A 12,077-nucleotide genomic window follows, 5' to 3' on the forward strand; every position below is an offset into this window, starting at 1 on the left:
TGGATGGAGGGACTTTGGCACTGGAGAGGGTGGCTGAGACTTTCATCCTGATTTGCTCTGCTTCTGTCTGTGATAATTTATTAATCCGTATGGCGGTTTCTGTGGCTGAGATGAGGTCCACTGTGGGCAACTGTTGCGGAGAAATGGCAAAATTGAGTCCTTTGACTCAATTTTGAGTCAAAATGACCTAGATGACTGAGAACCTTCACAGACATATTTAAATGATACTCTGACTTCAGTGAACTTCCCTCATGCAAGTCATTGTTGTTAGTTTAATTCAGTTATTCTTCCTGTGCCGTTCGGCACTGTAGCATCAGAGTTATCGTCTGAAGGCCAAGAAAGAGGCCCAACAGGCAACGTGGATCATTACGGCTTTGTCATACTGGTCCACTTGATTGATCTTTATTTTTACTTTTAAGTTATTACAATGAGAACAGACATGACCGGGGGATAGGAACGGGAAAGGCGTAGACAAGGGAAGTTCAAGAAAATCAGAGGGACAGAAGGAAAAGACCACAAAAGTCAGCTGGATCACCTGCTGGAAGAAAAGTCAAGAAACCAAAAGAGAACAACACAGTAGGCAGACCACAGCAGCAACCTGTAACAGTAACTAACAAATACTGAATGTTAATGAGCAGCATGCACGACCGACAACGCTCAATATGTTTAGAGGCAGCAGCCAAGGTGTCCGTGAACACTTTGTATAGAAATTGACAGAGATAGAGATTGACAGACCACGTGACTTTCGTGCATTGCATTGTGGGTACGAGTGGCAACAACATCAAAACACTGCATCAAGCGCATCAAGCATTTCCAGCACCGGCAATCATTAATTCTGCGGTTTTAATCCCTATTTGCATTTTATGTTTACGAGTTGCAGTTCTGTACAAAACGACGGTGAACACGGCAGCTCTGTACGAAGACAGACGTGGCGAAGAGGCAAAAAAAGGACGAGGAAAAAATCAAAGGAGTGAAAGGGTCAGACCCACACGAGCATACAGAGTGGAGTAAGGACGTTAGCATGCTGCACAACTTTCATCACGCACATATTTATTATTATATGGTCCTAAGTGTGAGTGCACACACTCACAACATGTTTAGTAACTTCAGATCCTGCAACAAGCCCAGCTCCAGTTTACTTTGGTGATTTGGACTATTCCATCTCACAGCTGCTGTTACAGGCCAACGCATCTATTTGTTGTTTCAGGTTGTAGTGTTACACAACATTTTCAGATCTAATAGAAATAAAATGAGTGTTTCGTAATTCATTCAATTATTGTTTTTATTTATAACTGGCATTATTGTTTCGCTCTATTATAGAATCTTACAGGAAAGAGGCAAAATTGTAAAAAAAAAAATCCATCGTGCTTTATTAGCTGCTTCGGTGAAAAACTAATCAACAATGCAACAAAAAAAAAACATTACAAAACAACATACTGGAAAAGTTATTCATCAATTGATTGCTTCAATACAACACTTGGGCACATATATGCGGGACGTTTCGATCTCGCTCTCTTAACCGATCAAATCGGGCTGTGGTAGCAGCTTTAAACTCGGTCTGACCCAGGCTGATAGAGGGGCCCAGTCTGGATCACATTCCTGCATTTTGTAGGCTGGTTTTCCTACAAAACACAAACATTAGCCCGCAAAGCCACAGTGAACAAAGCAGCATAGCAACGAATTCAATTCAAATTAAGACTTATTTGTAACCTACATCAACAATTACAACAGCAGACTGACCTTCGTGTAAATGCTTGGAGCAGACTAACCTGTGAGTGTTCTGGGACGTTATATTTGGTCTTTGAATGGCTGCAATCCAGGCCATCCGTCGGCTCTTTGTTACTTCGGAAACATGGCTCGAACAATTTCTCTTCAACGATGTAATCCGATAAAAACGATCTCTTTACCCGTCGGCTTCCCGTGGCTGTCATGCGACCGGCTATTGCAGTTAATAATACAACAGCTTCGTACACTGGTACCGCTTGCCACTCTTACCCAGAATCCTTTGCAGTTTTACCACGGAAATGACATCACATTTTCAATCTCTATTCAAAAGGGTTCTCCATGTAACGATCTGATAGTGGGTGTGGCGAGTCATAGCCCCGCCCACCAGGACATAAAGCAGGCTAATTCAATGACTGTAACATAACCTTCTAACATGTGACTCAGTGTTTGTACCTGAAATAGATGGTGTAGTCGAGCCATCTAAGAGTCTGTTTTAGCATGTGTGTGGTACAGTTTTCATTAAATACTCTAAACAACTAATTTAAACAGGACTTATAATAGAAACAAAACATTCAATCACACCATTTATAATTAATGAGGTCAGTGTTTAGTCTTAGAGACGGTTTCCTTTGTTGATCAGAACTTTATTTGTCTTTGTTGTTGTTGTACCTTTTTTAGATATACAACTTGAATAATTCATCATTCCCATTTAAGGCAGGCTGGTGGTTGTACTCTCCCAGTCAGACCATGTGACCAGGCTGTGATGGTTTTGCCACAAACCATCGTTTTTTTTTCCTGCTGTCACAGAGCACCTCCCACAGGGGATTGTGTGATTGTTGGTTTCAGTCTAACATTCAGTTCTTTATGTTACAGCAAAATGTGCCTCAAGGAAACTATTGTTTTGATTTGAAAAAATGGTAAATGGCCTGTATTTGTATAGCGCTTTTCTCGTCCCTAAGGACCCCAAAGCGCTTTACATATCCAGTCATCCAGCCATTCACACACACATTCACACACTGGTGATGGCAGCTACATTGTAGCCACAGCCACCCTGGGGCGCACTGACAGAGGCGAGGCTGCCGGACACTGGCGCCACCGGGCCCTCTGACCACCACCAGCAGGCAACGGGTGAAGTGTCTTGGCCAAGGACACAACGACCGAGACTGTCGGAGCCGGGGCTCGAACCGGCAACCTTCCGATTACAAGGCGAACTCCCAACTCTTGAGCCACGATCGCCCCACTAAAACTAAAATTGATTTAAATTGTGTTAATTTTGAGGAACGTGCCTATCTTTCCTGGCTCTGGAAACATTGCTCTAGAGCAGCGGTCCCCAACCCCCGGGCCTCGGGGTCCGTGGGTTGGGGACCGGTCCGTGACTCGTTTGGTACCGGGCCGCGAGAGTTCTTTTGTGGTGCTTTACAGTGACAACAGTGAAAGCTTTAGGAATGAGGATGGGAAGTAACAGGCCGTCTCCATTTCAGGTAGAAAAACTGAAACAGGAAGTGGGCAAAAGAAACAGCTGGCAGAGAAAGGCGAGAGACAAATTTGTGGACTCGAAGAGGATGAAGGACTTGGAGCGACAGGTTTGGCACACGGGCATACACTAACAATTCATTTCTCCTTCCTTCTTCTACAACTTCATATCACTTGTGTTTTCACCAGGTGAAGGAGCTGGAACAAATACTCAGGAGCAGAAACCCAAATTCGCTGCCTGCTTTGATTTATGCTGCAGCCACATCTGCCAGCCACGAGGACGCTGGCAAAATGTCCTCTTCCAGCCGGATCACTGCTCTGCTGGAGCGAAGGATCCAACGTCTGGAGGCCGAGCTGGAGAATCACGATGAGGAAGCCAAACGCAGCCTCCAGGTTATGGAGCAGCAGTTTCACAGAGTCAAGGTACAGCTAACATCAGTCCACAGGCTTGTCGATGTAACGACCTGCCAGCACTCAGCCTGGAAGTAACAGCTGGGTGACTGTGAAGAGGACCCTAAACAGAAAGCCTCCGTCACACCACCGACCTGTTCACCCCCTTCCAGCTTGGGTTCAGGGGTCAAACACTCTCAGCTTTTAAGATTGGGCTTAAAACTTTGATAAAGCGTATAGTCAGGGCTGGATCAGGTGACCCTGCATCCAGCCTCGGCTGCTGGGGGCGTGTTTATACCTTTTACAGCTGTCTGCTAGTGTGGGGTTTTGTCCTTTTTAAATGACAAAAAATATGTTAATCACATCTTAATACCAAAGAAATAGGGCAGCCACCGTCTCTTGCTGGTCATCAGTAGAAGTCACTGAATCCACACTTTGTGATCACCACGTCTCCTCCTGCTTGGTGTGCTAGAAAAGCAAAGCAGAGCGACAAACAGACAAAAGCTTCATAGAGAACTGAAGCCCAAAGAGGAAGCCGTGTGACATAATAAGTTCAGTTTCAGTCAGTCAATGAGCTTCTTAACCGCACAGCTGTGAGACTAAACAGTAAAACCTTTATTTTTCTCCTTCACATGTCTGACTTACAGCAGATCAGTGAGGAAACGTGTGTCTGTGCTGAACCAACACTTTTAAATGTTCTTGCTGTGGAAGTACCGTATTTCCCGGACTACAAAGCGCACCTGAATATTAGCCGCACAAGCTAAAATCAGGGGAAAATCCTGTTTTGTACATACATTAGCCGCACCTGACCAAAAGCCGCAGGTGTTTCAATTTTGACTCATCATATGTAAGAGAATATGCACAAAGCGAATTGTCAGGAAAGAGACGGCTGTTTGGAGACATCACTTTTATTAATATTTTGAAAAACAAGTTATGGGTACATATTTGCATAACTTTTTAGGTATATGTACAAGTAGCGGTAATTACAGGTATGAAACATGTGCTGTGCTTCATAAATGAGTAACAAATGTAGTACATAACAATAACCTACAGCACACCAGAAAAATAGATCCGGCCTACCTTTCAGGCTCAGGTGCAGTGACACGGCTTTAACAAGAAGAAAAGTCAGTCATTCACCATCTTTCTCTTCTTCCTGCCACTGAAACCACCAAAGTCCTCTTCTCCAGTGTCGGAAACGAACAGGCTCAGGATGGCTTCGTCATCCACTCTCAGCTTCTTTCCTTCGTTGTCACTTTCAAAACCAAAGAAATCCTCGTTGTCAGTGTCAGAGTCGAACACCCTCAGAAGGGCCGTGGCGGTGTCCTCCTCTCCATCATGCAGCAGTCCAGCCCTTCAAAATCCGTTGGTGATCGTGGATGTTTTCACACTTTTCCACGCTGTCAGAATCCACCGGTGGAGTTGGGCATAACTTGCTTTTCGCAAGTTTATCGCTGCTCGTCATCCGCGCCTCCCGCTGAACGCGTAGTGCTACTTTGAAGTTTGTTTTTCGCGCTACTTGTACGGCACTATGTTGCCTGGCGGATGGACATGTGACCAACATACCACTCTTGAACCCCGATCCTTCCGCCAGGCAACGTAGTGCCGTACAACAGCAGAACAAACAAAACAAATCGTCTTACGATATGACAAAAATCATGGACAATCCATAGAAAAGCCGCACCTGACTAAAAGCCGCAGGGTTCAAAGCTTGTGCAAAAAGTAGCGGCTTATAGCCCGACAATTACGGTAGTTTGATTCATCACAGTGAAGAATCACGTTTCAGACGTCTGCTTATAGTAGAGACTCCGTGTGTTTTATAGAAGTCTGTGTCAGAACCATTATTTTCTGTGGTTTGTATCATTTAATGATGAAATGATCATTAAAAACATCAGATGAGGGAACACATGAACCAGTTCCTCTTGTAGCGCCTCGTAGCACTTAAAGCTCTTTACACAGCTCGTCTCAGTCACCTGTCCACAAGCTCAGTCACAGTGCTGTGGAGCAGCCAGGGGTTGAAGCACCATTAGCAGATAACTCAAGAGATGAGGCAGAGTGAATACATTATAATATTTTTCTGATTCAACTCCAGTTTCACTGTAGTAAAATCCCTCAGCAGCTGTGTGACAGCACTATGAGTCACTTACAGCACTGGCCATTTTGATTTCTGTGGAAAAACTGACGGACAGAAAGGTTTTATTTCAGTTTGGACTCTTGTCATGGACATGGACATATTCATTAGTGTTTTCAGAGCATTGTTTCATAAAGGACTGCAGCCTCTCTACTGTGGAGGATCTGAGTCTGTAGGCGTCGGCCTGCTTAGTCACACCCACGAGCCTGTCAGCTGCTGACTGGCTCAGTTTCCAGCTGTACCTGTTAACTGGTTTGTGTATCACTCACTGTTTATACGTAAAGTAGAAAGTGTGAAGCACATGTGGCTTGTTTCACACAGGGATCAGTAACAGTGTTCTTTGGTCGGTAGCTGCTTTTGATTTGTTGTTTCTTTGCTTGCAGTCACTGATGTACTGCGCTTGGTCCTGTATTATTAATTCCTCTTCATTAAGGACTGTTTTATATATAACTTGTCACAGTTATTTAATCAAATTAGACACATTATAAAATCAAATACATTTTAAATCATGCTCACAAACTGAGTCTTAAAAACAAACAACCTGCAACAGTGTAGCAGATTTTTGTTGAATGCCACTATGTGTCTGCTCTGCAGCTCCGCTACGAGCAGCAGATCTGTGAGCTGGAGCAGCAGCTGCAGCGTAAGCAGCAGCTTGAAGCAGCAGCTGGGTCCCAGTCACCAGTAGTCCAGGCTCTGGAGGAAGAGCTGTACCGTGTGAAGCAGAGCCACAAACAGAAGGAGAAATCTCTGCATGAGCAGATCGAGTCTCTCCAGCAGCAGCTTAAACAGAAGGTCAGTACAAGTCTTACTAAAAGCAAAGAGCTATTGTCTTAGCTGCCTCCAGATGCTAGAGCAGGCAGCCTTTGCCCTGAAACCTTGGAATAATGGATGAAGTAGGATAATGGAGGAGTTGATAACACAAAATAAACTTGTACTCGATTATACAATACTGAGGAGAGCCCTTCGTTTTACAGGCCCTGCTGAGTCCCGGCCGGCACCAGCGCCAAGCCGAGGCAGCATTTGGTGTGCGGCTTGAGCGGCTGAATCAAGAGCTCGCTAAAAAGACACGGACCATTCAGGAACTGAAGAAGGAACGGAGGAACATGCCGTCTGCCCCCAACACACGAGCAGAAAGACGATCCACTGAGAGCAAACACCAACAACCAGGTCTCCTCACTGCAGGAGGAGAAACATTCCCAGCTGCTCCGTGTGAGAAGACCTATCAGCCCACCGTATTCACAGGTGGGAATGCACTTTTTTAAAGTAAGTAATACACAAAAGGGACTAAAGATCACCTGATGCAATCAAAATATTTTGTGGTCACACTGTTTAATTCACTTTGATTTTATTTATTCAATTCCAAATCCCAACAAGATTCGCCTCATCGGGGACGAGAGCAAGGAGACGAGACTAAAGTCGTGCTGTGGAAGAGAGCCAAAGATTAATAACAACTCATAATTCAATGCAGAGTGCTGTATAAGTACATAGTGCGTGAAGGGGGCAATTTATGGTGTGCGTGTGTGTGCGTGTGTGTGTGTGACTGTTATTTGTCGAGCGATCCTTGAAAGTGGTTTACACACAAGTGTTGTTTACATATTCTAGACTTGCATCAGAAGGAAGAACATGCCCACATCGATCCCAGTGTGAACACTAACAGCAGGGATATAGAAGCGTCTATAAGCAGGGCTGTGGTTTTCCAGATTTAAAAAATGCAGCTAGCTGGAGGCACTAGAAGATTTTTTTCATGTTTCCTTCTGACAGGGAGTCATATCTCTGAGGTTCTGCAGGAGAACGAAGCTTTAAAAAAGCAGGTGGAGCTTGTGCTCTTGCAGAGCGAGCAGGTGAAGGAAGCTCTGAAGGCTGATGCTGCACAGGCCAAGCAGCAGCTGTGCAGGTACAGTTTTGTAGTTTTGCTTCTGTGTGCTTTCTGCTTGTTTCCAAATGCTTCTACTTGCACTTGCTGTTTAGGAAATGTTATACTTAAAGCAGTGAAGCAGACTAAATATCAAAGTTCATTTACAGTGTTGAATTTCTATCCCTGAGCCATAAAAGGCTGATGGGGAATATCACTGTCAACGTCAATACACAGGTGTACAACAAAGTGCCAACCACTGGTTATACTCGAGAACAAACAGTGTGTGGAGATGATACAGATCACATCATCTGTCAGGAAAACGGTGAAGGGGATGTCACGTTGGGGATGCGTGGCTGCTATTGGAACATTTGTGCTGCTGATGAATTCTCAGGAATATAAAGTTACACTCTCTTCAGATTCAGGCAAAGCTGATTGGACAGTGCTTCATAGTGCAAATAGAGACCCATCCTGCAAAGAAGCAGGATGTTCTTCAACAACCCAGCCAATCACCTGCTGCCCCTGAATTAAAGATATGATTTAATCTCCCAGGCTGACAGAGGAGTTTGAAGAGCAGCTATCCACTACGAAGGCAGAACACTTTAGAGTGTTGGACCACCTGCGGGCCACCCATGCACTCGAACACTCGGACTCTAAGGTTGCAGAACTGACTAATAAGCTGAGCACTCAAGAGGTAGGGCTCCCTCATCAAGCAGCCTCTGTACAACATGAGCCTGCTGCTTTAACATTCATATGTACCTGCAGATAATGATGAATCATCTGGACAAGCAGCTGAAAGAAACGCAGGGGTGCAAAGAAGCACTGAAAATATCCAGGAGGAGAGAGGATGCTCTGCAGACGCAGGTGAGGAGCTGGAGAAAGATCGCTGTGCTGGCTCTATCCAGGATTGTACACAGAAAGACTCTGAATTATGGAATGCCAGGACTGCCAAAATGAATTAATGAAATACACCATTAAACAATTCATTAAATGTGTCAATAATTAATTGGAATTAATTAATTTAATTTAGCTGCTTCTGTCTCATGTTTAGCTAACCAAACTGCTGCAGGAGCTGAAGGAAGCTAAAGAAGCTTCAAGCTCAGAGGTGAAACTCCTGTGCACCTTGGAGAGGAAGATACTGAACATGGAGCTCAGACACCAGCACAGAGAGAAGGAGCTGCAGCAGGTACCAGTGAGGGCCCAACTAGCTGACAGAAACTGGAACCCAGAACCTGATGTGAACCTGTAGTGACCCCTAAGGTCAAGATTCAGGTGTTTTAAATCAGCAGTTGTGATAAACTTTGAACACAGGCTTGGACATCCACGGTGGGTGATCCCCTGAACTAACCACGTTCAAACAAAAGCAGGTCTGGATCCACATTGTCAGCGTAAATGAAACTAACTTGAACTAGTGGCAAACTTGTACGAAAACGTAAGCTGACCTGAATGTTATGCTGTAAATGACTTTAAACGTCTCCTGGACTCTGGGAAACCGTCTGCGAGTCACACAGACATCGGCGTTAAACACACTGCTGAACCTGTGGCCAAACATATACACTGTTTGGTGGAGAAGCTTGTGCACTTCCCCTGATGATATTATCCACATAGAGGTCAGATGAAGTAGTTCTACTGTATCAAATACAACCTGAGGTCTTTTGTTTGTGTCCTTCAGGTGCTTGGGGGGGCGTGGCAGACGCCAGGTGATGATTTGCAGTCTGAGCTGGAGCACTGGAGACGTCTGGCTCAGGACAAGAGCAGGGAGATGGATGCTTTCCGCCTTGAGCTCGACTCCATCCTGGACATCCTGAGACATCTGCAACGACAGGGAGCGGTTCTGCCGACTCCTGAGCTCGCCATTCCACAGAGGAGTTAATACAACGTTTGAAAGCTGAGACTGTGAATGCTGCACTGATTCCATGCCAGTGTGTCAGCAATAGAAGCTTTTACTTGTTATTTAAATAACTATTTTTATATTTTTCATGTTAATGGTTTATTAGGATCAGTATTGCACCAAAGACCTGCAGAGACTGGCTTACCATTCCTGCCTCCACAGAGGAAACAGTCGTGTAAAATAAAGAAACCTCTCGAACATCATTTTGTTTTTTGACTGTTTTACATGTCTAGATATGACAGCAGGGCCTGCAGATAAAAGTAATATACTTGATCACAACCACAATATGAACACATATTTAAATATTCTGCAGTAAATGTTCTCCTTATGGCCCCGGTGTGAGGTGGAGGCCAAGTCTCAGCTAACACTGGCCGGCTTGGTTAGCAGCCTGCACCCAAGCATGGCTGCTGCGCAACATGCCCGTCAGTTGTTATCCTCTGCAGGTGTTTTTGATGGGACTCACATCAGAGTCTCAATTCTTCATCTCTTTTCCTCTGTTTCAGTGCCTTTGCAGGTCAACTACATGCCAGACTTTGTAATAAGAAATCAGCTCCAGATTCAACTTATAGATCCAATTTGTCTTCATTATCAGATTTTCCATCTTCTTGGATTCTTTGCACAGTTTGGTGGTCCTACATGAGTTGGCAATATAATTAAACCCATAGCGGTGAGAAAGGTTTTTTGTTACAGTCATTTGTCAGACTCTTACATATCTATAGCAGCAGAGTCATTGAATCAGAATTTGAAACTCCTGGTTCTGAAGACTTCATGTACATGCCGTTTTCCTTGTGATCACTCTTTCAGTTAAGTACAGAAAAGTGCAGCGAGTAGCCATATTTAAGTCTACTATAAAATCTTCAAGCGAGCAAATACATTAATCATCGATTCATGCTCAAGCCACTGACGAGGAATGCTGTCAAACCTGATGTCACTGAGTGAAATACGGTGTACAACAGTCTGTGGCAGCTGTGCGCCCATGTGGGACACAGATTACAATCAGTCAATTACAGACACTACTGATCTTAACTTGTGTTTAAAGCACGCCGCCTGTCTTCAGAGTCAGTTTCTTCCGCTCCAGCTTCTCTACGACCATTGGAAAAACCAAAGAGCTGTCAAAAAATGTCAGGAACGAGGCTGTGGACCTGCACAAGACCAGCAAGAATACTGAAGATTGTCGTGGTCTTCCAACTTGACAGTGATTGCCAACATACTGCCAAGGCAACAAAGGAGCGGCCGAGCCAGTCTCCAGGCCTCGGTACTCAGGAGGGAGCTGAACTTTCTTGTTGTTTAGCAGCAGCCAAGAAAACTACAGGAGTTTCTATAAAGAGGGTGGAACAAACTCCTTCCTGAGATGTGTGCAAACCTGGTGACCAGTTACTGCTGTGCTTCGAAAGAATCGTTTTTCCATCAAGTGTTAAGTCATGTTGTGCTTGGTGTGATATAATATTTATTTCACTCATGACATGAAAATCTATTTAAGTTTTTTTCTGTTCTTTCTGGATACTACCATGAAATTTGTGACTGTTCGTTTGTTTTGTATGTAAGTGAACTTAAAGCAGGGGGTGAAATTAATAACTGACAAAAATACTGGAGCCTTTACTATGAACTCCTGTAAGCTCCTGGCACTTACTGCGCTACAACCAGGAGGTTTTTGTGTCGCCAGAAGTTCAGAGGTCTGTGTTATTGTGTCAGCGGAGCACTGGCAGCTTTTACACTTTATGCATCTCGGGACGTCTCTGACACCTGGCTGCCACTTTGTGGATGAGTTGCTGAATATTTTGTTTTGGAGAAAATACGTCAGATCACGAACACAAATTCTCAACTTTGTTCCAGCAGTTATCTACAAACTTCTAGGTTCTCATAATTTTGCATCTCTTTGTGTTGGAGCCTGACTCTCTCAGATGAAATGCATTTGTGTGATAAAGGATGTGCTGGCTTTAAACTGACTGACCGACCCCGTGTTCATTAACACTGTTTTAAACTGGTAAACATAAGACTTCAAAAAGAAGAGGGAGAAAAAGTTATTTAACATAAATAACATAAAATCATGTGAGATGAGAGAAGGATTCTCTCAATTACACTGCAAAGGCATTCTTAATATAGTGTTAAACATCAGTTTAGAAAAACACCCAAAAAACCGTGCTAGATGTCTCTACCTGACTGGACTACTGTGTTTGGACACACTGGATGTGCCATCGTTGAGCTTCGTATTGTAGGCAGTGAAGGATGTCCCAATTTAGAGGTTCATCCAAATACAGCCTACAAATGCATCCTACATTTCCCAGGATTGGAACGATGCACCTGCTGGATCCTTTGTTGCTTTATTATTCGTTTTTGAAGGCGTTGCACGGGTTAGCACCCTCACACCTTTCTGGTCTTTTTAATTGGTACACCCCAAAGAGCTCACTTGGGGGTACGGCTCAAATGCTCCTGTGCCGAGGTCCAGATTAAAGCACAGAGGAGATCGGGCCTTTGCTGTAACTGCTCCTAAACTGTGGGACAAACTGCTCCTTCACATCAGGACCTCCCCAACATTGGACTCTTTTTAAACCCACTTTTGTTCCTTGGCTTTTAAATCAGAAAGAGTTTGTATGACTTTTATTTGTCTCATTTCTTAC

General features: G+C 44.2%; 1 protein-coding gene and 1 long non-coding RNA gene across 4 annotated transcripts in view; one reads left to right on the forward strand and one right to left on the reverse strand.

Annotated features, from left to right (window-relative positions):
* cep162 (centrosomal protein 162) overlaps nucleotides 1–9,659 on the forward strand; it is a 41,966-nt gene extending 32,307 nt beyond the window's left edge. For all 3 annotated transcript variants that reach the window (XM_085421960.1, XM_085421963.1, XM_085421962.1), the window contains exons 20-28: nucleotides 3,207–3,308; nucleotides 3,388–3,621; nucleotides 6,311–6,508; nucleotides 6,691–6,958; nucleotides 7,478–7,610; nucleotides 8,121–8,262; nucleotides 8,334–8,432; nucleotides 8,620–8,754; nucleotides 9,241–9,659. In XM_085421960.1, coding sequence (XP_085278086.1) covers nucleotides 3,207–3,308; nucleotides 3,388–3,621; nucleotides 6,311–6,508; nucleotides 6,691–6,958; nucleotides 7,478–7,610; nucleotides 8,121–8,262; nucleotides 8,334–8,432; nucleotides 8,620–8,754; nucleotides 9,241–9,441 — 1,512 coding nt within the window. In that variant the 3' untranslated portion in view covers nucleotides 9,442–9,659. The remainder of the gene's footprint in view (nucleotides 1–3,206; nucleotides 3,309–3,387; nucleotides 3,622–6,310; nucleotides 6,509–6,690; nucleotides 6,959–7,477; nucleotides 7,611–8,120; nucleotides 8,263–8,333; nucleotides 8,433–8,619; nucleotides 8,755–9,240) is intronic.
* LOC146658350 (uncharacterized) overlaps nucleotides 1–12,077 on the reverse strand; it is a 237,701-nt gene that overhangs the window by 199,307 nt on the left and 26,317 nt on the right. The window lies entirely within an intron of this gene.

Source organism: Rhamphochromis longiceps, linkage group LG11 (assembly GCF_057381845.1).
Source record: "Rhamphochromis longiceps isolate RC_006_pf linkage group LG11, R_longiceps_female_GT1.1, whole genome shotgun sequence".
Taxonomy (NCBI): domain Eukaryota; kingdom Metazoa; phylum Chordata; class Actinopteri; order Cichliformes; family Cichlidae; genus Rhamphochromis; species Rhamphochromis longiceps.